We start from the raw sequence: 25,951 nt of genomic DNA, 5'->3' as shown, positions 1-25,951 counted from the left end.
ACGACATCTATGGGAACTTCCATTGAATCATCTGGAAATCAAGACCTAGATTCAGTGGCGATTTACCAGGTGGCACAGATGCCGGTCGAAATGCACTCATGAACGAGAACCACCTCACTTACACGACCCCCATCTAAAACACGAAATTTCCCTACATATTATACACGCGAAACCACCAACATCCACGATGCATAAAATCCCATCAGCCAGTCGCCTCAATTCCTAAAGAGAAAAAAAATGTATCAACCCATTCATCCATACAACAGCCGCGCGCTTGTCCTCGCGGTTCGGCCTCGGCCTTCTTTGCGGATGCCGAATATGGAGTCCCCGCCCATCTTGCGGAGTTACCCACCCCGACATCTGCCCAAAGAAGCAATCTCCCCAGCATCGATGATCGAAGCAATTAGACAAGGATGATTAAGAACAGCATCGCATGAATCAGATCTGTCATTCTAGAAATAGATAAGTACCTGTATGTAGCCTTCAATCGTGTTCCTAGAGACCATACGCTGTCTCAAATCTCCTCGCCACTTTATCGAGCCACTCCTTGTAAATTTCTCAACTCGGTCTCATACCAAGATGCCACGCTCCCTTCTCATCACCGGCGCCACAGGCAGACAAGGCGGCGCCGCCATCCGCTCCCTCGTCTCCAGAAACGCAGACTTTAGGCTCCTCGCCGTCACACGAGACAAGACCTCCCCCTCAGCCCAGAAGCTCGCCAGCCTATCCCCCAAAATCACCCTCCTCCAGGGCGATCTCAACAAGACAGACGCCCTGTTCCAGCACGCGAGAGATGTCACCGGCTCGTCTCCATGGGGAGTCTTTAGCGTCCAGGTAAAAACACACAACAACAACACACAAAGCCCCATCAAACTCACATGGAAAGAAAATGCCACGCCCCAAAGCTCCAACTCACACTTACACCCATCAAAAAAGGCCCTCCAACCCGGCCCCAAAGGCCCCCCCGTCGAACAGTCCCAAGGCACATCCCTCATCGACTCCGCCCTCAAAGCAGGCGTAAAGCACTTCGTCTACTCCTCCGTCGACCGCCACGGCCAAAAGTCCCTCGCCAACCCAACCGACATTCCGCACTTTATCAGCAAGCACAACATCGAGCACCACCTCATCAACTCCACAAGGTCATCGTCGTCGTCGTCCAGCGCAGCCGCAGCCGCAGCCGCAGCCGCAATGTCCTGGACCATCCTCAGGCCAGTCGCCTTCATGGAGAACCTCGACGGCGGCTTCTTCGGCAAGCTCTTCGCCACCCTCGTCAAGGCGAAGCTCTCCCCCCAGAAGCCTCTCCAGCTGGTGGCCACCGAGGACATTGGCCAGGCCGCCGCGGAAGCGTTCCTTCGCCCGGAGGAATACAGTGGGAAAGCCATCTCGCTCGCCGGGGATGAAGTCACTTTTCGGCAGCTGTCGGACATCTTTCGCGAAAAGACCGGATCTCCTGTGCCCGTCACCTGGGATTTCATGGCGGGAGCCGTCTTGGCCTTGTCCAAGGAGATGAGGACCATGTTCTCCTTTTTCGAAAGGGAGGGCTATGGTGCGGATATCGCGGCGCTGAGGAGGCAGTATCCCCAGCTGAAAGATTTGAGGACATGGCTAGAGACCAGTCCGTACATGAAGAAGTAATGTGATCTATGTTGAAATTCAGATATCGGTCCACAACTGGTAATTGCAGAGAACATGGGAGTAATATATATATCCTCGAAGCGCGTGCAAAAACTATATATATGGGCAGTTGCGGAAATCAAGTGGAATACTTATATTAAGAAGGATGAAGTGATATAACTTGTCAGTCGTGAGACACGTCGACCCATCTGGATACATGCAACATCCCCCAATGGAACAATCGCCAAGTCCCATCAACCCTGTCGCGAAACTCTTAGCATCAGCCTCATCAAAGGAAAACCCAACAGTCAACCGGATCTTATGAGTGAAAAGACCCAAGACCATATGAGACACCTCAGATACATAGATCTTGCACAGCCAAAAGAAAACACATTCAAACTTCAACTACGCCATCCCATCCCCCTTCATCAACGCTCGTCAGAGCCCGCCATCACTCCCATCAGAGCACCGACTTTCCTCCACCCTCTTCGGAGTGAAATAGACACAATCGTGCAAACACTACCTCAAAAGCAGTCGTAGTAACAATGAACCAGTTACCGTATAAGACTTGCCATCACTATATGCTTATTTGAACCGCCGCAAAGGATTGGCATCGTCTTTCTATGGCCGAGTTGCACGCAAAAAGCTAGGCCAAGAATGTTTTCCCTCAGCAGTAGACAATGTGTACAGTATGTGCCCAGTGAGGGTTCAGCAATAATCGGGTTCAACTGGACAGGCAAACCTGTCCGGCATAGGTATATTCAGCCATTAATACACAAATGATTCATAATACAAGTACCCTCCCGCGGGACGCCCATCGTGCCCCAGGTTGAAAAACAAAACCCCCTCTATATATGCCCAAAACGAGAGGAAAAGAAAGCAGCCATCAAAACTTCAACGTGGCTATGTGATCAGCCGTCGTAATGCTCCCCCATCCCGATGCCCCTGCTGCTTCTGCAGCTGATATGCCAATGCAACACGCCCAATAAGCACAAACCAAGAGAAACGCCAAGAGAATCCTTCCATTCGTGGATCCTAATACGCCGTCGTGCTACTCCTTCGAGCAAGCACATCACCAGATTACAAACATAAAACGCCCAAGCCAGAAAACCAGCGAGAGATGGAAACGTAGGGTATTAGTAAGAAAAGAAACCAAGCAGGCAGCGTGGCATCTCAAGCCTTGTGAGCACATTCCTGGCGAGTGGGATGATACTCTCAGCAAGGTCCCATGCAGATGCAGCAGGCGGCTTATGCTGGTTGATCCGTCTTCGTCCCGATGCGTCGTGATGCTTTTGGTTCCCCAAGCTGCTCGGCGGCTTTTATGGGGCGACCAGAGCAGCGGTGAGGGCGATTGGTAAAGAGCATCTCGTGTCTGTGGCCATGTGACTCGGCGAACCGACGTTGTTGAAGCCCAGAATGTCAATGCTCGGTACGCATGCTTGGTGTGACATGTCGTATGGTATGTCGTCGCATCTCGGTGCCACTAGTCGAGCCCTCAAACACCTTAATTTTCCTTTCTTTTTTCCTCTTCTTTGCTTTTTTTTTTTTTTTTTCTTTTCTTCAACGCCATTCCATGAGAGTTGATTGGTTGGTCCACGCATCCTTCGTAATGGCTGCATGACACCCTTGTCGCCGGCAAAAGTCGCCAAAAAGGCAGGCCGAAAAAGCCCTCCGCATCAACATTGGCCTCATGGCCTCATGGGCTTACGGCCATAGACAACGTAGCTGCTGGCGGTTAGCAAATCGTCTTCGATTGCGCGTCAGTCAACGACCATCAGCAGGCGCAGACTTACTAGGGCCAGTAGGCGTGGACACCCAGGTCGCGCAGTTCCTTTCGCAGCAACGCCGAGATGACCAAGATCTCGTCCTCTGACCAGCCCAGGCTCTTCTGAAAGAGCCGCATCGTCAATCCCTCCAGGTGATTCATCAAGTTGTGCTGCTCCCAGGCCCCAATAAGTTTCAGGCGTGGGTCCTTGGCCCAGGGAGTGCAAGGCATCTTGTACACCTCCTCCGTCACGCACTCGAATCCTCGTTGCTCAAACCACGCTTTGAACCTGGTCGGGTCATCCACTGGAGTGCCATATCTTTCGCATGCCGTCTTTGTGAGATTCGCCCAGTGTCGAAATGTGCTGTCGTCAGGCAGCGTGCCGTCGTCACACTGCAGTAGTCCGGTATGACACTGAAACTCGATCCAACCGCCAGGCCTTAAGTGCCTATCAAGCAGCTATCGTCAGCTCCTGGGGAGGGACAAAGTTTGGAAGTTGTCAATCTGGATCTGGGCTGAAGAAGCTATACCTGTATGCTTGGTCAATCAGTCTGGGGAAATTCCGTATCGACAGGACCAGGTCACGAGAGAAGATAAAGTCGGCGCTCTCGGCCTTCCAGGTCCATGTCTGCTCGATGTCGTCAAGCTCGAATTGACAGTTGGGCGGGACCCTTGGTAGATACATCAGCGTCATCCTGCGCATGGGCGGCTCGTGTTTCAAACATACCATTGCGGCTGGGTAGGGGCTATGTCGACACCAACAACCTGAGTAGACGAAGCATTGTCAGTCACGGCATGTCCGCGTCAATCAGGAACCGCCCAGCTCGAGAGAGCGCCGTACCTGTGCTCCGGGATAGTCGTCTGCGACCTCGACACACCATATGCCTTTGAAAAGTCAGCGTCGTCCAGCAAGCGGCACGATGGCGTAGATGGGCTTGGGGTAAAGCTACCTGTGCCGCATCCCAGGTCGAGAATCCTCTGCGGGTTTTCACTGATCGGTGATAAGAAGCGTCGCTGCTTAAGAAGGGAGAAGTATTTGGTGTGACACAAGTCCATGCGATCGAGCTCCTGGTCGTCCATAGGGAGCCCGTATTCTTGAGACAACAAGTCGGGTCAGAACACAAGCTATGCAACCAGCGACCGCGATTGAATCTGCGTTCCGAGGAGGGAGGGAATCAACAGTACCTTCTTTCCCATATGCGGCGTAAACTCGCTGGCCTTCGCCCACGACACCATGAAGTATCGATGAGGTGACGGAAGTCAACGACGACTGGAAGCTTCCGATGTCGTTACCCTGGCCGGGTCAGAAGGCGTTCACCGGCATTCCACTCCGCGACAAAGCCACTTACCTCGTCCACATCGTCCGGCGGTGACACCGCAGCCTACGTCAGGCGCATGTGTTAGTAGCAGTCTCAACTTGACCGGCCTCGCCTCACCGAGGAGGACAGCGGCGGTTGCACAGACAGCGCCGTCTCGTCGTACACACCTCATCGGGGGGGATCATTCCGGACGGCTCTGTCATGATGGATAACGGAGGCCGCGTGTTGTCGCCCATGTTATGGTGTCCGAATTACAAGGCCTGGAGGCGGCCCTCGGGCAAAGTGACTCGGAGCCTCAGCGGCCGCAGTCACCTGTTGATTGAAGCGTCGGGAAGTCTTGCAAAGCAGGAGCTTGTCGTTTGCTCTCGCTTTCCTCTCTCTTGTCAATGAAAGGTTCAGGTTTCCGTCAGCTGCGGCAGAGGAGCGGCCTGACCCAGCTGCTGAAGAAGTGGGAGGGCCGATCGCTGGTTGCAGCAGTTAGCTCTCAAGGTTAAGCTGCAGAGGGAAAGGCGACCAGCTGCCGGTGCGCAATAGTATGGGGAGGCAGATAGAATGGGGCAATGCGAGTCGATGGGGTTGTCGAGCGTGGCGTTTCTCTTTGGCTCTGGCTTTGGCTCTGGCGTATGTTTTGCGTCCGCTTTGGTCGCTGCTGGCTTCAAGGTTTGGGTTGTGGCTTCGGCTTGTGGATTCAAGTATTTCCCTCCCGCCTGGCCTGGCATGCGTGTGCTGTGCTGTGCTTGTTGCTCTATCCTCACTCGGCAAAAGTCTCGACGCAACTCCAAGTCTGTACTTGCCCCGTTGTGTTGCCGAGGAAGAGTCGACGTGAACCGGATTCTGCAAGCTCTGCCCAGCAGTCTCGAGGTCGTCTCAGCGTGGGACAGGCCGCGGGAGAGGCTTTCAAGGCCCTTTCACTATCCGTATCCCCGAAACGGACCGGGCCGGCTCGCTGGGAAGAGACTATTGAGAGGCCCAGCAGCTTCCAGTCTCCTCTCTCGGCGCAATGCTCGGGATGCCGGCGCGCAGCATAAGGTACAAGTAGAAGGACCAGAACAGTCGGGGGACTCGACGTGGGCTAGGCAGGATGGCAGACTACAGTATATCGCACACGACAGAGACAACACAAACCACAGACCGGGGAACCCGATGGACAAGAGGGGGAACGAGAGCCGAGAACACAGCACAGAGAGTTCCTTTCTCGCTGCTGCGGACTGCGGCTACGGTGCTCTTCACCCCGGTCGTGTCCACTTCTTCAAGGGTCAGGACGGCCGAGTCATGGGTTAACCGCTTTTTGCGCCCAGGAGACGATGGATTGATGAACCAAGACGATGGTCAGGCACGGAGTAATTCCAGAACAAGAGTAGAAGGAAACGTGAGCCGCCAGTGGCTGCCGAGAGATGCGTTGGCGAGGTAAGTGCTGCAATCCCCCAAGTGTTGCTCAGGTGCGAATCTGGAATCGGGCAAAGATCGACTGGAAACCCCCAGGCCCGCGAGCAGCGCAGGAGCATGGAGCATTCAATGATTATCTCTGCCAGCATTCCGCCAAGCTATTACTGTACAGTACGTGTGCTCTGCCCGGCTGCCTGAGGTACCTAGGTACTCTGCCCAACAGCTGGTATCGGCCACAATTGCAGCAAGGCATGCACTACAAGTCCGAGATCGTCCACCGGGCTTGCGGCATATGTGTTTGAGAGCAGCTCCGTATCTGATGGCGCGAATTCCTACGCGTATGCATCGAGGTGGTATCGATGGTGCCCTTGCGTCCATCAGCAGAAACGGCGACAGGCGAAAAGCCCCAGTCCGAGCTGCCTGTATATTACATGTAGGAGATGTACGCACTCTTGCATATAGGTAAGGTACATGTACCTACCTAGAATACAGGTACGAGGCGCATATCAAGTTGACTCAGGGACCGTGCTGCTTCACGTTGTCTGCATGTTCACCGTAAGCATGCACGGCTCGGTGTCATTGCAGGCTCGTCCATGCTATATACATGTACATGATGTTGTATACCTAGGGCATTGCAGGCGTGTGGTTGTATCGCATCGGCAACTGTCACGGGTATTAGAAAAGCATCGGCTTATTAGACGACCTGTTTAGCAGTATGAGCGTATAGACGCGTGTATCTGGCCGATATCAAAATCCCCTGTCCGAATGGATAGCCAGTCGGGGTTCCTTGAAAGGAGGTCAAAGCCAGCACGGCGGCCTCAAGCCAGGACAATGATCAAGGAGGCCCAGGCTACGGTTTTCGATACTTGACGCAGCTCATGATTTCATACAGCACATCATCACGCTTCCATGTTGCTTGGCAAGTTGATGTTGGTAGTAGTAGTAATACATGTATTCCATTGACATCAAGCCATCTCGCTTGAGCCGACTCCTGCAGCCGTGCTGCATATGTGCTCACCTGCTCCTGGTAGGGCTAGCGAGCCATGCAGATGCAGGCTTTGATGTGCCCCAGCTGCCGCCGTGACTGGCTGGATAAAAGGGCAACGCCACCGTCTGATTGAACGACAAATACAACCAACAGCAGTTGAGCAAAAGGCTGCGCGGCAGCGGATGTCCGCCGACTTCGAGGTTTGTGGCCTCCACTGCCGTCATCCCAGTCATGATAGGCCCGTTAGAATGTGCAGGTACATGTATGTAGAGGCCTGGACGGTCCTCAATTGGGCACTCCAAGGGCTTGCTGTTACAACAAACGCTCTGTCCTCTGGCGCAACAGCTGGAGGGCCTGAATGCATCCATCATGAGTCTGGTGCTTGCAGTGCACTTTACTGGCTGCGGGCCGATTCTGGGTCCCGCGACGACGATGAAGATTCCACCTTCGGCCAACAAAGACGGGCGATTTGACGCTCAGACAACCAACACCAACACCAGATGAAGGCCTCGCAATTTGTCACACAACTCCAAACAGAGCACTGGCATCTCTCAGCCGTCCGGGGAACGAACCCGCCGCGGAGCACTGGACCGAGCCGAGACGGATGCCCCCCAGAAATGGAGAACTGGTCCGGTTGCGTTGCAAAAAAAAAATCGCGGACTCCGTATAGGGACAGCGATTCCACGACGACGAGGACGGGTCATGACAACCATCCGCAAGACTCCCAGAACAAGCGAGACCCCGTACGGTTACAACCAGTGGTCAAGATGACACGCTGGCTGAGAACTCACGTCCCTCCCATGCCAGCAGTGCCAGATCACGGCAGATTCCGTCAAGGGGGGGGCCCTGGGCTTCACGTTGCCTGATCGCTGGCGCTCCGGCAACGCTCCCCCCCTTGGGCTAAAAAGAGAGCCTACCTCCAGCAGATGACCTTTGGACGAGCCGAGTTTGACTATGCGCATAATACGACTCTCCGCCTTTGTCTGCTACCGACGCTACTAATCTGCCTTGCCCGCGCTCGACAAAGGCCGTATCTGCATCCAGACAGGTAGCGGTGTAGACACATACGAAGTGCATGCAGCAAAAGCCAGGAAGAGTCCGAAAATCGCCAGTTGGACGCACATCTCCGGGGGAGCCATTTGCGCATGATCATTGGCACGGCGCTGACCAAGCCCTGCTCCGTACTCCGTACCTCATGTCGAATTCATTGGACGGACTTGAGAGATCAAATCCTGAAGAGATGTTTGGATCTAAAGCCCCATCCATGCCTTGCCCTGATCGCCGTGGCTTGTTAGCCTTGCCTCCAATCTTTACCGCTGTCCGAGTGATGGTCAGATTGCGAGCAGTCGCCAAACAGCATGCTTCCACAAACAGCATGAGCCGGCGAGCGGCATTGCAGTTAACATCGACGAATCTCGCAGGTGATATTTGGGGGGAAGCGGCCCTACCCGCGTCTTACATGCTCCTCCTCGGCAGTCTGACCCTGCCGTCATCGTCAGTCCCCGAAGATCGATTCCACTGCCTACTGTACCCGCCCGCAACCACCCCAGGGAGAGGTTGACCTTGATTACGGCTGTCGACGGCTTCTCAGGCCTGTCTTATCGATGGCCCGACTGTTCCCCATGTGGCCTTTCAACATGAATTCTTGTGACTCAACACAGCTGGTGGCTGTCGTGTTCCATCTCGTGCGTGTGCGTGTGTGTGTGTGTGTGTCTATGACATACAAACAGCCATATCACAGCTCCCGTTCCACGCCGCGCTCCGGATAGCACGACCGTATCGCTACAAGCGTTGATATTGATACTGCCAACAGCAAAAGGCGCAAGTTGAGCATCTTTCCTCGGTACATGTACATTGAGCCGCAATGGGAGAGCCGTCGCATCCCCAATGATGCTGCCTCACCAAGAGCGTGTGTCGTTGACATACTGCCTTCTTTCATGCGTCTCCCACATGTTTCTGGCTGTCAGTCAAACGGCTTCTCTCGGGGCGATCCCTGCCCCCCCTAGCAGGGTGTCATCCAGCACTTGACAGGATAGGCCCTGTTGAGTGTATTACCGGTGTGCACATGTAGGACCTGGCGCAACATTCACTCGATTCGGAGTCGCTGGCGCACCCTCTTTCTGCGGTGCCACTTGGATCCTTTCCGTTGGAAGTACGACTCTCTCTCTCTCTCTCTTACAAAGAGTATCATGTCGAGCATGATAGGAGCAGATGATGCCACGATTTGATCTTGGTAACATGGAGTTGCCACCAAGCAGTGTAAAGTAATCTGATGATAATAACGATACTCAGAAAGAGGTGATTCGCAGCCTGGCGTTATCGGGATGCAATGAAGCCCAGGTTCTCTTATACAACGCTATACCTTGAGACACAAAGACGCTGTCCCATATCAGCCCTCGATTTCTATGTCAAGCAGCACCACCCATCTACATGTTATCTACCATTACCCTTCCGAAGCCGCGAGTATGAAATGGCTCAATTGCAATCCCGTTCTGGCGCTTGAAGCTTCTTAAAAGTCTAAACGCCGCAATACCTCGGCGTCCAGATTTCCCATATCTCTTTTTGGATGCGTATCAGTCCCCCCATGTGTTATCGGCTTTCATGCGCATCAGCTTTGACGCCAACTCAGTAGTACCACCAAAGAGCGGGCATAGAGCAATGGAAAGAAGGCCACATTCCTTCTCTTGGCCTGGGATCGGAATTTTCTATTTTGAGATCCCTTGTTAAAAAGGTTCAGTGTCATTAGTTGCAGCAGCGAATCGCAAAGCTAGCTGGCCTGCCGGCAACTCGGTTCTTTCAATGCCAAAATCGGAGGTTACAGTAGTAACGCGGAGAGAGGGCAATGGGTGTTTCAATCTCAAGTTGTGGATGTCGTAACAACTACCTGTATGTGCATACAATCAATTACATATGTAGTTAGTAGCCATAGGGCTTTGTGGTCGACAGTTTGAACCAGATGACTTGAAATCTTCTTGTGTCTTTTGGTGTTTAACAAATTGCTGTTGTACATGGTATATTCATACACCTCTTTTGATCTTTTGATCTACCTTTCCCCATGACATACCCCATCCATAACTCATAACCATCAATCAAATCTTCCCCGTCAACCAATCCCTCTCCTTGTTCCTCGGCGCATCGCCGTACCCCGTCACCGGCAAGTCGCGCTTCTTGAGCTCCTCCTCGATTACCTTCCACCGTCCCACGGCCACCTCCTTGTCGATCGGGCCGACCCTGCGCTCGTGCACCGTCACGTTGGCGAGGTCGCCAAAGGCGTTGCGCTTCTCGAGCACCTGCGCCAGCTTCAGCGGCTTGGGGTCCCGCGCCGCGAGGGTCAGGATGTGCTTGATGGTGTTGGCGGCGGCGAGTTTGGCGTCGGGGATGAGGACTCCGGTGAGCTGGTAGAGGCGTTTGCGGAGCTGTTCAAGAGCATGTAGAAATTAGCAAACGTTTCGCATACACACAGACAGGGCAGCACGGGTGCTGAATGACATACCGCAAATCGTAGAGGGTTGTCCAACGCAATGTTCTTCCATGAGGAATCCCACGACTTGAGCATCTCCCTAGCCTCCTCAACAGTAACGCCCGTCGCAGAAGACTCGGCCTCTTCAACCTCACTCGTCAAAGCCTCAGCAATCGCCGAAGCATCCCCCTTCAACGTAGCCTTGCCATCCTGCACCTCCACCTGCGCAGCCAGCGCCTCGTCCAACTCGCCCCCCTCGGACCACTTCTTCGTAGCCCACTCGGAAAAGACGCCCGCCTGCTTCAGCGCCAGCGCCTCCACGACGGCCCGTCGCAGATGCACCTCGAGGACCTCCTTGTCCACGACCTTGACCGCGCTGCCGAAGCCCTTGAACTCGCTCTCCTCGCCCCAGTGGCCCGGCTGCTCCCACCACGTGCTCAGCGTGCCAACCTCCTCCAGCCCCTCCGCGTCCGCAGCAGGCACGTACGTCGGGTCCGACGCCTGCAGCTCCTTCTCCGCCGCGGCCTCGGTCCTCCGCCCCGGCAGCGCCAGCCTCGACTCCCGCACGGCGGCGGGTGTCTTGTCGCGGCCCGGCCTGCTGCTGTCGAGCGCCTCCTCCGGCAGGTTCGACTGCGCCTCGGGCTCCATCCGCTGCGTGTAGGGGTCCGCCGGGCCGGGGGCCTCGCCCTTCCACAGCTTGCCCCGGATCCAGTCCGTGTTCTTGCTCTGCGCGGGGCTGCTCGTCGAGATGGCGCGGGCGGCGGCGAAGGACGGTCGGGCTGCGGCGGCGGCGCATTGTGACGGGATGGCTAGTTGCAGAGACTGGAGTCTCCGCATTCTTGTTATTCGGGCCATTGGCGCTGTGTGTGTGTTGTGTGTGTGTGAAGGGAAGTCCGGTATTGGAAAAGGGTTCACCAGGGTTGCCGGATGGGATTTTGAGATGCTTCAAGTTCGGACTCAACTGCAACTTTTCCTGATATGGGGCCGTGACGATTGACCAACCAGAGAGCGAGAGTGCATAAAGCCGCCCCACAACTTGCCGTCAGCCTTGTCGCCAGCTTCGGCAGCGCAAGGGATTCAATCGTCTTCCAACCTTGAATCCACACTTCACTCTGCCAACCAAGATGCAGTGAGTACATTCGAGCAACTCTACTCTGCAGTGACAGCAGCACAACTCCCATCTCTCTTCGACGCATCAGCAACATTGCAATGACGCGAATCCATCTGCTGGTGCTTCTCCTCGCTGCGCTCATAGCGCTAGCCTCCGCCTCTTGTAAGTTCACTGGAAGCAGTCCAACATCCACGATACCACCGATCCGATCTGAAAGCTGACCTTCACGGAATCGCAGCCGCCCCCCGGTTCTGCAAATGCACATGCTTCAAGAACAGCACAATCATCCCCCTCGGCCCCCAACACCAGTCCGCCCAGCGATCCCTCTTCCACAAGCCTCCCTCCTCCTCCTCCTCCTCCCCCTCACACGACGACCATGCCCGCAGAACGGCGTCGACATCGTGCGCAGACTGCACAAAGGCCTTTTGCCTGAGCCAGGGCATCAGCTTCTGCGAAAACGCCGAGGAGGACGACGTCGTCACCATGTGCTTCCAGCGCGACAGCAACAAGGACAAGATCATCGTCTGGGGCTTCATCTTTGGCACGCTGGGGCTGCTGGGCTGGGCCGCGTTCAAGAGGGTGCTCGAGTGGAGGGAGGCGCGCAACTTGGGGCGGCTGGGCGCCAGTTATGCTGCTGTGGGCGGTGGTCGATAACATGTGATATTTTTTTTTCCGAGTTTCGAAATGCGAATGGTATTCTTGACTTCATCTTGCGCGGCGTTTGGGGAAACATTTGGTGCTTTGGGGATGACGGTCCTTGCTCCTTTGCTCACGATGGGAGACGCGAGCTTTGGATTCGACATGTGGCTAGGTAGGAAATCAATGGTTCTATTCTGAAATGGTCGTCGTACGCCAATCTGTGACGAGGTACACGACACTCGCACAGCCGGCGACACATGGCTTCATACATGTTCCTTCAAATGCGCCAATTCTCGGCATTCGTGTTGAATCCTCTCCCTGAAACTTTTCTTATTAACGCTGGCCAGGAGGGGAAGCCAGGACTCGCGTGCAAGTTCGCGGATTGTAACATTTCCAAATCAACAGACCAGCCCTCTGCTTTTTTCTTCCTTCTTTGTATCATCGTACACACATACGCCTCTTTCAATACACTCTACATCTAGTCCTCCTCCAAAGTGCTCACCTTGGCCTCTGCGCTAGGGGCGCCGGAGTTGACCTCGCGCCGAGCGCGGACGGCAGCGGCAAGGTCCTCGAGAACCGTGACTGTGTTGTCCCAGTTGATGCATGCGTCCGTGATACTGACGCCGCGCTTGAGACCGGCCGGGCCCTCAGCAGGGACCTTTTGGTTGCCCTCGTTGATGTTGGACTCGATCATGACACCGACAATGGCTCGCTCGCCCTCGCGCAGCTGGTCGGCAATGGCCTTTGCAACCTTGGGCTGGTTGTTGTGGTTCTTCTGGGAGTTGCCTGCACCTTTTGTTAGATCCTATTCACGCTCATGGGTCGACTCGTCAACGTGGCGGAGAAAACTCACCGTGGGAACAGTCAATCATAATGGCCAGCTTCTGGCCCTTTTCCGTCAGCATCTTCTTCGCCGCCTGGACGCTCTCCTTGTCAAAGTTGGGGCCCTTGCTTCCGCCTCTCAGGATCACGAAGCCGTGCTCGTTGCCCTTGGTACGGGTAATGGCAGCCAGGCCCTGTTTCGTCACGCCCATGAAGTGGTGCTTGGCCGCGGCAGCGCCAATGGCGTCAATGGCGACACCCAGGCTGCCGTCGGTTCCATTCTTGAAGCCCACGGGGAAGGACAGGCCGGAAGCAAGCTCGCGGTGGAGCTGGGACTCGGTCGTCCGCGCACCAATGGCGCCGACGGAGATGCAGTCGGCGAGGAACTGGGGGGAGATGGTGTCGAGCATCTCGGTGGCAATGGGCATGCCGTTGGAGGTCAGGTCGACAAAGAGCCGGCGGGAGACGCGCAGGCCCTTGTTGATCTGGAAGGACGAGTCGATATCCGGGTCATTGATCAGGCCTTTCCAGCCAACGGTCGTGCGAGGCTTCTCGAGGTAGGCGCGCATCACGATGCAGAGGTCGTCGGCGAGCTTCTCGGAGAGCTGCTTGAGGCGGGCGGCGTACTCGTGGGCAGCTTCGGGGTCGTGGATGGAGCAGGGACCAACGACGACTAACAGCCTGTCGTTCTGGCCCATGATGATCTGGGCAGCGTCTCTCCGGCCCTTGACGACGGTCTGGAGGGCATTGGGAGTCATGGGGATCTCGGAGATGAGCAGAGCCGGGGGGATCAAAGGATCCTGACCCAGGACTATCGGATTGCTGTTAGCCCTTGACCGAGTCGAGAATGGCTGATTCTCCCTGTGAAGAACGGCATGGCCAAGCGAGCGGTTTGCAATGGCGCAAGAAGCCCTTTGGCGCAACCATCGGAATTGCATGTGTCAAAAAGACTTCAAGGCGCCGGTCCGGCACCGCTATCCCGATTCCCTCGCAGCTGGGACGTTGTTGGGCATCGCCTTATACTCACTTCTGGTGTCATCGGCGATAATCTCTGCGTCAACGCCAGGCATCTTGTCTGTAGTTGTCTGTGGTGCGCTTGGGAAGAGAAGGTGAAGAGGTGAAAAATCGAGGAACTGAAATCGATGGTGGGGTGCTTTTTGCGGCTTGGAATGGCGGGGTCACTTGGAAGCCAAATGGATGAATGAATCTCGCAACAGGCGCAAAGGTTGTCGAGCCAAGGGTATCACAATTGAAGAGCAATGATTTAAATCGAAAAAGATTTCTAGTAAAAGCTATTCCTCGAGAAGTGAAAACAGCTTCAAGATATAGAATCGGCGACACGCAGAGGTCCCAATGAGTCAGATCACCCTTGTACACCGGCGAGCAGCCATCATGCCGGACAAAATTTCTTGGAATCGGCCGTGCTTCGGAGGTGTGGATGCGCCGTGAGCTGCCAGAAAAAAAAAATGGTCCAGAAAAACAAGGGAAAAGAGGCCACAGGTACGTCGGTCTAGCTCCAAGAGTGGTCAATTGGAGGCTTGCCATTGGTCGGCATGTGAGTCGAGCAGTCTGCGAGTAAGGCTTTGGATTTTGAAAGGCCCACAGCCAACCTTCTTGACAGCAGATCATCGGAGGCTGTTTTTCTTGTAGTATTGCTTTTTTCGGCATGTGCTCAAGAAGCTGCCACCTCGGTCTTCATTTCCACCAACGCAGCTCCTGTGATTATCCTCTAGAGGGTTTCGTCGGTTGCATGTACCATCAACTGAGATACTAGATCTGAAAGGGTTGATTTCAGGGACCATAAGCTGACGCCGTCCGCTTCGGGACGAGATCTTGGGTGCATTGTATGTAATGCGATCTTCGGAGCGTGGGAGGTTTGGATGGTGAGCCTTCCGTGCCTCTACACTTTATACGCTTACCCAGGAACTTGTTTAATCCCCGAAGAACAGGGACTTGTCCGCAGTGTCCAGCAGCTGAATCGAGTTCGCGTGTCTAGGGGCAGTGCATCAATGGATGTCATCGGGTACTATCGACGTCCATTCACCTCTACAGTAAAAATCCACTAGATTTGCCATAGTATTGAAGGCTTATAGCATATATAGACCGCCAACATACGACTACCTACTTAGGTATTCTCCGGTGCTGAAAACGCTCAGGATTCGCAGCACTCGGTATTTTACGGAATATTCAAAACAAGTGTCTAGAATCCAGGCTTCACCTCTGTTTTCTCTTTCCAAACAATTTGTAGGCGCTGACAACTCTGAGAAGTTTCCATTGCTCTCAAAGTCTCCAATTACCGAGGTAGGTATACACCACCACTTATCATCAGTCTTACCCTGCACCCTGCGCATAAGTTCCCACATATCCAGCCATGCATGATAGCAAGACTTGGGGAAGTTTTGTGAGAAGTAAATATGGCTGGGGACTTCTACATGAAATGCAATCCAATCAAGAACATGTTTTCGCCAACAGCTCGCAAATCGTGGTGCTTGTCACGACTCTGCTGTCTTTGGATCTCAGGTGGGCTGGGTGGATACAGACTCACACAGACAAGGTACAATAGAAACAAACAGATATAGACTGATTCCAATGGTTAAAGGCCCCTACCTACCTACCTACCCACCTATGAGCAGTTGAAGGTACACAACACGACAGACACAAAAACTACCTTTACAGATGCATGCCGTGGTTTAGTAGACACGAATAGACAAGATTACGCAACGAGCGCAAAGTGGAATTCCCTCTTCTGTCCATTTCGAAACTTCCAATCCATTACTAAACCAAATCACACACCTCTCCCAGCGACGTCTGCCCGATGACTTACACGAAAGGGCGAAAGACTGTTAATTCTTCAATATCCTTCTACTTTGTGCAATTCCTCTTGCGTTGACTTGTCTTTGAGCCACATGCATCCATCACCCCTCAAACCGTCCTACCTCTACCCACCTGGTACCTGTCTACGGGTCGCCAAACAAACCACATCAACAACCGCACCAACACCGAAAAGCTGCACCCAATTCCAGGCATCAGAAAGCCAACTTGCGAGACACCACCTTTTCTCCCCTCAATCTCATCATGCCACAGCCCAACCAATTGGCACGGAACTCGAATTTGGCGTGCAATTCTGAGCTATGCACCTTCATGTACCCTTTTACCCAGCTCCGCATCATCAATTCCTCTGTGGCGCAATTGGCTAGCGCGTCTGACTGTTAATCAGGAGGTTGGAAGTTCGAGCCTTCCCGGAGGAGATCTTGACATCTCAAATGATTTCTTTTTGCTGTTTGTTTCAAGTGCTTCAGCACGCAAACAATGAATGCAACGTCACCTCCAACTCGATAGAGCACATGATGATCCATCGGCCTCAATTCATGTCAATTCATTAAGTCTACCGAAAAGTCGCTATCATTAGTCTGCCCGTCGTTTACCCTGTGGTCATCCATCCCAGAGACATCAGTGCGTGTGTATGTGTGTATCGTTGGCATGTATGGAGCAAATCGCTTCCAATGTGCGCTTCTTCGGGGGGAGGGTGGCCAGAAGCAAATATAGCTCGCAGCGAGCCAGTCGTTGCTGGCCTCCTCGTATGTAACAGAAAAAGAAAAGGTATCAGAGAAATGTACAGCGTCGATGCGTCATACCAATAACGAGTGCGTCGCAAATATAGTTTCCTTCCGTCCAACGCCGAATCATTGTAATAGTTCAAGTGCAAAAAGAAGAAGAAAAAGGGAAAAGTCAAGCTATGTGGCCGTGGATGTCGCGATCAACCATCAGCCTTTGGCGTTTCCAGAAGGGGCTGCTCATTTTGCTTCGTGTCGAAAAGGCTCTCTGCTTGAGCTTGGATACGGGAAACTCCAGCCGCCGACTCGGCGAGGCAACCGTCCCTGGACACTTTGCTGTTTCCTGCCTCATATTGTTTTGTCTGTAGTCGGAGAACTTGGCCAGCTCATGTCGCTTGGCCTGCCAATCGAGGGGCCTGACGGCGGTATCCCACAAATCCGGGTCGGATCTGGGGTCGATGCTTTTAGTCTTCCCCTGCTATGAGATGACAATGTGATTGAAGTGCCCGGGAACTTTCAGTCTACATTTCTCACAATCGGCTCGGTAGCCAATGCTGAAGCTCTTCTTCATCCCCGGCTGCCACGTCCAGCTGTTGATGGTATGCTTGCTTCGCATATGGCCTCTGCGCCCGGGGCTAGGCGAAGGCGCGTCGCCCTCGCGGTCGACGGCTTGCAATTGTGCCTGCGATTCGACATCCATCATCGTGCTGGGGTGGTCCATCACAGGGGTCGGCAGTGGAGGATCGACGGTCGCGCCCATGCCATCGTCAATCATCATGCTAGTGTCGCTGGAGTCTTGATCCCGGGTGCAGCCTTCGATTTCCGAGATGGGGGAGGGCAGCCTTCGGTGGCTTTGCACGGCTTGCCAGTCTTCCAGGCCCGACATGGCGCGGGGCACAGACTGGTCATCCGAAAAGCCTGCGGGATGATGGCCCATGTTGACGACGCCGTTGAGTGTCGTCACAACCGGACCAGGGCCGGCCCACTCGTGCTGCTGGCCGCGCACCTGGGCGGCGAAGTTGGGGTGCATCGGCGTGGGCTTCCGATCAGAGCTCGCTGCCGTGTTCGGCTCCGCGCCACCGTAAGATGAAGGGCCTGCTGCAGGTTGGTGTGACCAAGCAGCAAAGCCGGGCGGCGACACGGGGTCGTGAGAGCTGAGACGGAGAGAGCTGAGAGATGATGCAGACTGCCACTGCTGCGCCGACTCTGGCGAGCTTCGGACAGGGAGGTACTGGACTCGTTTCTGCTCCGACCGTTAGCACAGGCTGCCTCTCGCGGAGGAGAGCATCAATCTCGTATCTCTCTCATCTGTTTCCTTTGGACTTACGCTCTGGTGCTGCTCCCAGCCCATGGACATGCCGCCCATTTCCTCCTCGTCCCCGTCGCGGCCGCGCTTTCGACCCACGCCCATGTAGCACTGCGTATCAGCCATTGCAGGAGCCCTGCACGATGCCAGGGAGCATCGATCAGAGATATGATATGCAGAGGGAATGGCGAATGGTTGGGGGCGTAAGAGTAAGAATAGCAGCGATGTTGAGCAAGACGGAAATGATAGAGTGTCGGCCAGGTGGGTGATGGCTCCCTTGCCTGCTGTGAGATATAGACTGGAGGTTGGTAGCTGAGAGTCAAGAGCGGCTGGCAGTTGGTGAGGGGACGGCAGATAAAGGGAAAAGGGAGTGGCTAGCCACCTAAGCCAGCACCCTGACCTGGCTATCCTGGGCTCTTTGTGCGCCAGCACCGCTCTGCTTCCTGCTCCTGCTCAATAGGTGGTTACCAAAATACACCCCTGATCGTTCTTTTGCCATCCGTCTGCAGAATCAGCTATAGATTTTTACTGCCGACTGAGCGCTCTGTATTTCTGCCCGTCTGATCTTGATCCGGTATCGCTGCTGGATGTGATTGTGTTAGCATTGTTCACTAGACGCGCCACTCGATGCTAAAGAAGAGGCTGCAGGCGGTAACACTGCGGAGGCTGGACCCTTGAACCTACACATGCCATGAGACACGATGACATACTAAAGCTCTTTACCTGGCCTTTGGATTGCAAATTAAATGAATTGCACAAATGAGGCATCTTACTATGCAATGACTGGCCCAGAGCCTCAAAAGTCTGCTGCACAGCCTTGACGAGGTTTCCCAGCGCCTGCTGTTGTGGATACGCACCCTTCCTTCAAGTCATACCATGCTGTCGGTAGAACCACTGTGCTTCGCATACTACACGTATTACCGGGTAGCGGTTACTCAATTCAATGGGTGCGCCCTTGGCCTTCTCTTGTAGAGCTACGTCAGATGATCTGGATGGATTGCTGCCTTGCTTCTCTCACTTGGAAACAACAATTACCCGCACGGTCAAGGCGAAGGGAACCAGGTAGGTACGAAGTATCGTGCTGCGACCGCCAGGGAATCCAACCAGTGACTGACACCCAGATAGTATGGCGGCCTCATTCTCACCTGCAAATGCATCTTGACTCACATCTTCAACTCCAGTTTTGTTTCCATCTCTGTTCTTATTTCTGCAGTCCCGCATACCCGACCAATTCAGATGCATGTGATATAATAAGTAGCTGGGAGGTGTGTCCCCTTATAGTACATACAACAAATGAACTCCCGACTCCATCTAATGCAAGCCCATCGAAACGTACCTTGTTATGATACACAGCTGCCGCCCTCCTTACCAAAATAACACGGTATATAATGTTTCCCTCCATTTCTTTCGCTCCCCTTTTTTCCCCTTTCTCCTTTTAACCGCCGGCCGTGAGCTCACCACCAGCCCTTCTTCTTAGGCTCTGGTGCGGCGCTCCCCGTCTCCAAGCCGAGCTGATCCAGGCTGCCTCCGTTCCGCTGGTTTTCCTTTTCCTTCTCCCACGCATCCTTGACAATGGCACTTGCGCTGTTGCTCTCCGTACCGGTGCTGGTGCCGGGGTTGGCGGTGTTGGTATCATCGCTACCTCCCCAGAGGAAGCCAAGTAGGCCCTTGCCCTTGCCCTCAGCCGCCTTTCCGGCACCAAAGGCAGTCTGAACGTGCTCCTCAAAGTGCGTCCGGTGTTCAGGCGGTGACAGCAGGGGAGGCAGTCGGATGCCCTTTGCCTCGGCCTCGCGGTTGGCCTCCTCGACGAGGGCAATTTGCTCCTCGGTCGCATCGCCCTTGAGGTAGGCAAGACGGGCGGTGGACAGCTCGTCAGCCTCGAACTTGCGCTGGGCCTCGATCCATTCGGCGCGGCGGGCGCGGTTGTAGCGGAGCATGTCCCAGACGGAGTATACGCTGACGACACCGGCGACGACTGGAGGAGAGATTGTTTGTTAGTCGTTTCGATATTATCCGGGACCTCATATGTTCCACTCATCTTCCTCCGCATCATCTCCCTCTTCTCAAGTTCGTCCACGTACCTGTAAACATGACAAGCCCCCCCACTGTCCACCTGTGTGCCACATCAAAGAAGCGCCTTGACGCATCAATAACCTTGTCCGTCTTGCTGACCTGCGCCCTTTGAGCCGCCAGATGCGCCTGCCTCAGTCGCCTCACCCGCTGCTCGGGCGTCTCGCCGGGGATCCTGGAGGCGGCGCTGGGCGTCGCGGCAGAAGTGGCAGACTTTGAGGTGGCGTGGGGTATGGTGGAGGTGAATCTGGTTGCGTCCTTGACGCTCCGGGGCCCTATCCGGGATGCCATTTCGATAGATGGAGGATGTGAAGAAAATAGATCAGAGCTGTCAGAAATAAGATCTCAAGGAGATGTCGAGATTGTAAACCGGTTGTTTGAGAGGAGCAGACGGGCGAAAGACGATTTGAAGATGGGTTTTGCTGGATCGGTTTTCGTGAGATTTTTCGACAAGGTGGAAGCCGCAGAATCGGCCAACAAGTGTGGAATTCGCGGTGTCTGATTGGTGCGGAAGAATATCGGGACAGCAGAAATGGGCTGTTTTTCCTACTCTGAGAGGAAACCTGATGGGAACAATCGGCATTAGAGTTACCTAAGGTATGTACGAAAACGCGAGATGGCTTGGATTTGGAGAATCAAGTTTCGCGTGAAATATCATCGTTGAGCTGCTCAAATGATGCTATCATTGAACCGTCGTATTGTTGTACCATAAGTCATCATTTTGGCAAATTAGTAGGCATGTTACGACTACGACACAGCCCAGGCGTTGGTTACACGTAGAAGCTCGCGCATCAGCGGCGTGGAAGAGCAGCAGCATCTACGACTCATGGGACCATCGCTGTCTGATTGCAGCTGCATCAAGAATTGCATTCGCACGGTTGTGATCTGTCTCTTGCAGCCGGGCGGCCGCAGTACATAATGCCATTGAAGAGTACGCAGACATCGAAGTCGGTATTCTAAGCTTCAAGGATCGTCTTCTTCATGATGCTGCATGTAGCAGTCTCACAATGAAAACGGAGTGGAATATATCAAAAATTACGCCTCCCATGGCCCCGAAGGACAATGGAGCAAGGAATGACTCCGCGATGTGCAATGCAGGCCTTCCTTACTGAATACCCCAATTCTTGAGCTGGGGTACTCGAAACAAGGTAAGTATGAAGAAGAAAAGAAGAAAAACAAGCAAAACGGCGGCTGCGCGCACGGCGTTTTATAGCTCCAAGTTGGTGCCTGGCGCAAAAAAGCGGCAGTTCTCAGGCACCAAGGCATCAGAATTTGCTAAGCGTGGCACGTGATCAGGATTCGCTTTTTTGGTGCGCGGCAGGGCATGTCCCCACGAGGTACGTATCGATTGTAGGGCACGAAAACCCTTCGACGAATTTGACGAGTCTCATCCTCCGAAATTTCAACACCTCCCGAACAACGACCACCGGAGTCCACGTTGATCGCAAGCAGACACAATGGTATGCATAACCCCGATGAAGACGCCGAATTGCTCGACTTTATAGAGTTGCTGACCCTTTTTTTCCCACCGTCCAGGCGATCAAGCACAACCAGAAGCTCGTCAGCAACCGTGAGAACCATCCCGCCCAAGACCTCGAAGCGATGATGCGATTGATAATGGACGGCAACTGACTCCTCCCACAGACTTCCGCAAGGATTGGCAGAGACGGGTTCGCACCCACTTTGACCAGGTATGCGACTCCCGCAACGAGCGACCCGAGAGTGGAAAAGAAAAAGAGAAGCGTCATTCGACAATATAGAGATGGGATATTGACTTTTGTTTGTTTTCGAATAGCCCGGCCGAAAGTCTCGGAGACGTACTGCTCGTCAGGCCAAGGCTGCTGCCCTCGCTCCTCGTCCCGTCGACAAGCTGCGCCCCATCGTGCGATGCCCTACCATTAGGTACAACCGCCGCGCCCGCGCCGGTCGAGGCTTCACCCTCACCGAGCTCAAGGTACGACTTGATTGAGAGCCTCTTCTCCCCCGGAACGTCTGGCCATTAGAAGTAGAGGGAAATTGGATTTGGCAGGGCCTGGGGCACAGGGAGAAGAGAGCGAAAACACCCTCATATTGGCTGGAAATGGATTTCTAACAAACCTCACAGGAGGCCGGTATCTCCAAGTCCCTGGCTCCCACCATCGGCATCTCCGTCGACTTCCGCCGACAGAACCTGAGCGAGGAGAGCCTCGCCGCCAACGTGGCCCGCCTCAAGGCCTACAAGGAGCGCCTCATCCTCCTGCCCCGCAAGTCCAACGCCCCCAAGAAGGGTGACACCAAGACCGACGTCTCCAAGCTGGAGAGGGTCACCTCCGTCGCCGCTGCCCTGCCCATCGAACACGTCTCCGGTGGCGTTTCTGAGATCAGCAAGAGCGAGATGCCCGCCGGTGTTGAGGGTGGTGCCTACACGAAGCTCCGCATTGCCCGAAGCAACGCCAGGTACCAGGGTGCCCGCGAGAAGCGTGCTCGGGACAAGGCCGAGGCCGAGACTGCCAAGAAATAAACTTCTTGTTAGAAAAAAGGGAAACTGGTGTTTTAAGGGTTTTTCTTGCTCTTTTGCGTCCTCTAAACGGGAGTGTGTGTGCGTGTGGCAAGGGTTCGGTTTTCGAAGCTTTGATGACTTGTGTGCTGGGCCAGGTTACGGGAGGAAAAATAACTACCTTACTATATGCTCTTTTAGGTCACACACACCAGGTCAAAGAATTATTTGCATGATCAACCGACTCTGCCCACCTGTATTACGCACAGCTCATACAAACAAAAGGGGCCAATTGGCATTAATTTGAAACGAGTGCATGAGGCACACGTACTTTCAGGCCTATCGTGAAAAAGGTTGCAGTTCTTCTTTTGTTGGTCTTGCGTCTACACTGCTCCCCTGCGTTGTGAATGGCATGAGAATATGGGTATAGTATATACTCTGCATATATGCGATATTTATATGATGTTGATCGAGTATCTATATCCGCCCTCCTCCTGCTCGTCGGCCTCTAAGACAAGACAAGTCAAAACCACCCCATCTACCAGCCGTACCACTTCTCGCTCAAGGCACCGCCGCCTTCTGCGCGGCCACAATCTCCGTCCCCTCCTTGACCAAGTCCTGCAAAATGCTCACCCTCAGCCCAGGTAACCGACTCCCCCACGACCTCAGCAGCTCCGTCAACATGACCAGCGCATTCTCCCGATCCACCCGCACCATGCTCTCCTTCTGCTTCGGGTCCGCCTGCTGAGGCTGCAACCCCAGGCCGTCCGCCATGGAAGCAATCTGTCCGTCGGAAGCCACCACTGAAGCCTCGTCGGCCTGCTCGTTGGCGGTGGTTGACGATGCCGTCTCGCTGAGGGGCGTGTCCCTTCCGGTGATGGCTTTGATGAGGGCCGTCATGGTGCCGTGGATCTGCAGCAGCTCGACGATGACGCGGCCGCCTTCCTTGGAGCGACACATGAGGGCGAAGACGAACCACGCTTCCGAGCGGAGAGTCGGCCACTTCTGCTGGCTGATGAGAAACGAGAGGACTCTCGCGACGTCATGCTTGCTGTAAAAGTATGCCCGCCGCCGGCCTTCTTCATCCAGAGGCGTGCCGTCGCCTTCCTCCACCGGACCGTCCCAGTCGGGCAGTAAGGGGGCGACGGGGCTAGAGTGAAGCATGCGGCATACGGCAGCCACAGCCCGGGCGGCTTCGAGCCTTGTGGGCTCGGCATCGGAGCGCTCGTAGAGGGAGATGATGCCGCTGACGCTGGACCGTTCGTGAGCCGGGCTGGCCGGGTCCGCGCTGAGAGGAGCGCAGATGCGAGCGACGTTGGGAGGGCAGTTGATGAGAAGCAGCCGCGTCAGAGACACGGCGGCAAACTGCACCTGCGGCGAAGTGTCCAGCGTGAAGAATCGCGGCACGCAGCCGACATCCAGCAGATCGCCGAGAAGTGGCTTGTTTTGCACCGGGATGGCCAGGTTCTTCAAGAAGGACAGGGCCGAGTGGAGAAGCTGCGCGTCTGTGATCTCAGGGTTTGACAGGAGCCTCACCAGAGGGGCGTGCGCAAAGTGGACTTGGACGAGAGCGGTCGTGGCCTCATCGGAGCGAGAGATGTTGCCCAAGGCGAGACAGGCTGCGGTCTGTAGCTGCAGGTTCGAGCTTTGAAGCCACGCAAGCAGGTTTTGCGCAATCGGGCTCTGCAGTGGATAGCATGAGGCGAAGAGGTCGTTGCCAGTTATGTCTGCCAAGTTGATGAGGAGAGAGGACTGAAGCTTCTTCATGGACGCTGCCGAATCGGCGTCGTCAATATCCAGCAGGTTGAAGTGTGTATGGGCGTGGTAAAAGGTGGAGAGGAAGAGCTGCATCAATGGTCCCTGGATCAGGGCGGCCTGGAATCCGTCATTGGCAAGATAAGCACCCGCCACGGAGACAAGCGATGTGAAATCGTCGAGGTCATCTCGAGACGGCGGGCTCATGGCCAGCGTGAGAAGGACCTCGACAGTTCTGGGATCGGCACGAACTGCTTCGCCCTCCTGGCTAACGAGCAGGGCGAGAATCTTGCAGAAATAGGGGACGAAGACGATGAAGTTGGCAAGAGTCGGAGAGGACAGGAGATCGATGAGTCGCTGGTTGAGATTCGCCTGTGAAGCAGCCAGCTGAGCAGGTTCTTTTCATGCAGGCACCCATTAGTATCCTTGATGTCCCGGCTTGAGTAACCTTTTAGAGGAGTTAATGTTCTTACCATAGTCGACCAGGATGTTGAAAAGCACGGGGATGGTGAAGGGTATCAGGCTCTCATCTTGCAGGAGATTCATGACGGTATCGAGGTGATTTCCTTGAATCACTCTGGCACGGTTCTCGTCCGTATCTGCACAAGAGTTTCCGATGAGCCGCAAGATGTGAATCTTGAGCCCCTGCTTCAGGCCGTTGCCCGCGAGGATGCGAAGGAAGAACTCGAGGATGCCTGAATCACCAAAGGGGCCCCGCCAAGCGACTATACGGAGACAGAACATGTGGTCAGTCGGGGAGGTTTGCCAGCGAAGGCCGTCTCGTTCTGTTGGCCGCAACTAGCTTCCTCATGTTGTGGTTCCTCGGATGCCTGGTAGCAACTCACCGTCTCTGCTGCCGTCACCCAGTTTCTCAACCATGAGCTCGAGCTCATCCGGTTCAGACGTCCACACTTCTCGACAAGCTGCCAAGATGGGTACCAAGAGCCCAGTCCGCCTCTGGCGAATCTCAGCTGGCTCCGCGGACTCGTCGTACTGATCAGGAGAGACTTTGCTTCCCTCCCGCCGTAGCATCTCTTCGATTTCATGGGGCGCCATGACTGCTTTGACTTTGTCTGTGTCTTCAATTCACGAAACAGAGTGTTCAAGGAGATGGCAGAGTACTCGTAGCAATGAGCAGATAGAGGGAGAGAAGATCCAAGAAATCTGGTAATAAATGGCTTTTCGAAGATGGCCTCTTCACAAGTAACCCTTGCAGGTGATGACGACTCTCTGCTGCTAAGCCAAACCAACAAGCAAGGACCTCAGCCTCACCACCAGAAAATGAAACAGGCTTGTAAAGCTTCTGGGAGGACAATCCCAGTCTAGCCAAGCAGAACCCGCGTATAACGGCACAGCTAGAGTGGGCGGTTGCAAATGCCGGAGAGTACTTTAGCTTCTGACTCTGTCTAGGAGCAACAACAAGGAGAATATCCTGCCAATGGGCTCGATTTGCCGGGTTCCAGCCAGTGTACTAATGGGGCCGGCAATTGCGTGGCTCTCTCAGGGGGGAGGATCCTGCTTATTAGGTAGCTGTGGCTGGAAGTTGCTGGGATACAAAGATGGGTAGTGGTGGTGGGGTTGATTATAGGTAGGCTGGGCTCCTTTTCGCTGACCGAGGTGAGAGATCTCGGTGAGTGGCAGAACTCCGGGTAAACGAGAAAAATGCAGCTTGCCTCCCGCATCAAG

At 54.5% G+C, this 25,951-nt stretch overlaps 11 protein-coding genes across 11 annotated transcripts; 4 read left to right on the top strand and 7 right to left on the bottom strand.

Moving 5' to 3' along the window:
* Positions 1-579: 579 nt before the first annotated feature.
* On the top strand, positions 580-1,635 carry CCMA1212_000420 (uncharacterized protein; the record flags this gene model as incomplete). The annotated part of the gene is made up of 1 exon (XM_073697888.1): positions 580-1,635. One exon carries the CDS (start codon positions 580-582, stop codon positions 1,633-1,635), a length of 1,056 nt encoding a protein of 351 aa, XP_073563577.1.
* Positions 1,636-3,302: 1,667 nt separating this feature from the next.
* CCMA1212_000419 (putative methyltransferase tdiE) lies at positions 3,303-4,934 on the bottom strand (the record flags this gene model as incomplete). Its single annotated transcript, XM_073697887.1, has 9 exons — positions 3,303-3,339; positions 3,408-3,827; positions 3,910-4,050; positions 4,107-4,144; positions 4,221-4,264; positions 4,330-4,473; positions 4,565-4,673; positions 4,729-4,761; positions 4,866-4,934. The coding sequence occupies 9 exons, from the start codon at positions 4,932-4,934 to the stop codon at positions 3,303-3,305; spliced, it is 1,035 nt and encodes a 344-aa protein (XP_073562875.1).
* Positions 4,935-5,250: 316 nt separating this feature from the next.
* On the top strand, positions 5,251-5,979 carry CCMA1212_000418 (uncharacterized protein; the record flags this gene model as incomplete). Its single annotated transcript, XM_073697886.1, has 1 exon — positions 5,251-5,979. One exon carries the CDS (start codon positions 5,251-5,253, stop codon positions 5,977-5,979), a length of 729 nt encoding a protein of 242 aa, XP_073562876.1.
* A 4,182-nt stretch (positions 5,980-10,161) lies between these two features.
* On the bottom strand, positions 10,162-11,392 carry CCMA1212_000417 (uncharacterized protein; the record flags this gene model as incomplete). The annotated part of the gene is made up of 2 exons (XM_073697885.1): positions 10,566-11,392; positions 10,162-10,488 (listed from the first exon to the last, which is right to left on the bottom strand). The coding sequence occupies exons 1-2, from the start codon at positions 11,385-11,387 to the stop codon at positions 10,162-10,164; spliced, it is 1,149 nt and encodes a 382-aa protein (XP_073562880.1). The 5' UTR covers positions 11,388-11,392.
* Positions 11,393-11,741: 349 nt separating this feature from the next.
* On the top strand, positions 11,742-12,297 carry CCMA1212_000415 (uncharacterized protein; the record flags this gene model as incomplete). The annotated part of the gene is made up of 2 exons (XM_073697883.1): positions 11,742-11,805; positions 11,882-12,297. 2 exons carry the CDS (start codon positions 11,742-11,744, stop codon positions 12,295-12,297), a joined length of 480 nt encoding a protein of 159 aa, XP_073562882.1.
* On the bottom strand, positions 11,868-12,179 carry CCMA1212_000416 (uncharacterized protein; the record flags this gene model as incomplete). The annotated part of the gene is made up of 1 exon (XM_073697884.1): positions 11,868-12,179. The coding sequence occupies one exon, from the start codon at positions 12,177-12,179 to the stop codon at positions 11,868-11,870; it is 312 nt and encodes a 103-aa protein (XP_073562881.1).
* A 463-nt stretch (positions 12,298-12,760) lies between the features above and the next one.
* Positions 12,761-14,174, bottom strand: CCMA1212_000414 (Phospho-2-dehydro-3-deoxyheptonate aldolase, tyrosine-inhibited; the record flags this gene model as incomplete). The annotated part of the gene is made up of 3 exons (XM_073697882.1): positions 12,761-13,068; positions 13,136-13,915; positions 14,132-14,174. 3 exons carry the CDS (start codon positions 14,172-14,174, stop codon positions 12,761-12,763), a joined length of 1,131 nt encoding a protein of 376 aa, XP_073562883.1.
* Positions 14,175-17,136: 2,962 nt separating this feature from the next.
* On the bottom strand, positions 17,137-18,090 carry CCMA1212_000412 (uncharacterized protein; the record flags this gene model as incomplete). Its single annotated transcript, XM_073697881.1, has 2 exons — positions 17,137-17,901; positions 17,986-18,090. The coding sequence occupies 2 exons, from the start codon at positions 18,088-18,090 to the stop codon at positions 17,137-17,139; spliced, it is 870 nt and encodes a 289-aa protein (XP_073562877.1).
* A 1,328-nt stretch (positions 18,091-19,418) lies between these two features.
* Positions 19,419-20,325, bottom strand: CCMA1212_000411 (uncharacterized protein; the record flags this gene model as incomplete). Its single annotated transcript, XM_073697880.1, has 2 exons — positions 19,419-19,939; positions 20,046-20,325. 2 exons carry the CDS (start codon positions 20,323-20,325, stop codon positions 19,419-19,421), a joined length of 801 nt encoding a protein of 266 aa, XP_073562878.1.
* Positions 20,326-21,491: 1,166 nt separating this feature from the next.
* On the top strand, positions 21,492-22,534 carry CCMA1212_000410 (60S ribosomal protein L13; the record flags this gene model as incomplete). The annotated part of the gene is made up of 5 exons (XM_073697879.1): positions 21,492-21,494; positions 21,571-21,604; positions 21,679-21,725; positions 21,830-21,988; positions 22,139-22,534. The coding sequence occupies 5 exons, from the start codon at positions 21,492-21,494 to the stop codon at positions 22,532-22,534; spliced, it is 639 nt and encodes a 212-aa protein (XP_073562879.1).
* Positions 22,535-23,071: 537 nt separating this feature from the next.
* On the bottom strand, positions 23,072-25,321 carry CCMA1212_000409 (Rap1 GTPase-GDP dissociation stimulator 1; the record flags this gene model as incomplete). The annotated part of the gene is made up of 3 exons (XM_073697878.1): positions 23,072-24,663; positions 24,739-24,990; positions 25,111-25,321. 3 exons carry the CDS (start codon positions 25,319-25,321, stop codon positions 23,072-23,074), a joined length of 2,055 nt encoding a protein of 684 aa, XP_073563532.1.
* Between the last annotated feature and the right edge of the window lie 630 nt (positions 25,322-25,951).

Source organism: Trichoderma ghanense, assembly GCF_004382785.1.
Source record: "Trichoderma ghanense strain CCMA-1212 chromosome Unknown scaffold_0, whole genome shotgun sequence".
Classification (NCBI taxonomy): domain Eukaryota; kingdom Fungi; phylum Ascomycota; class Sordariomycetes; order Hypocreales; family Hypocreaceae; genus Trichoderma; species Trichoderma ghanense.
The sequence above is the reverse complement of the archived record's forward strand: the minus strand, read 5'-3'. Positions and strand labels throughout refer to the sequence as shown.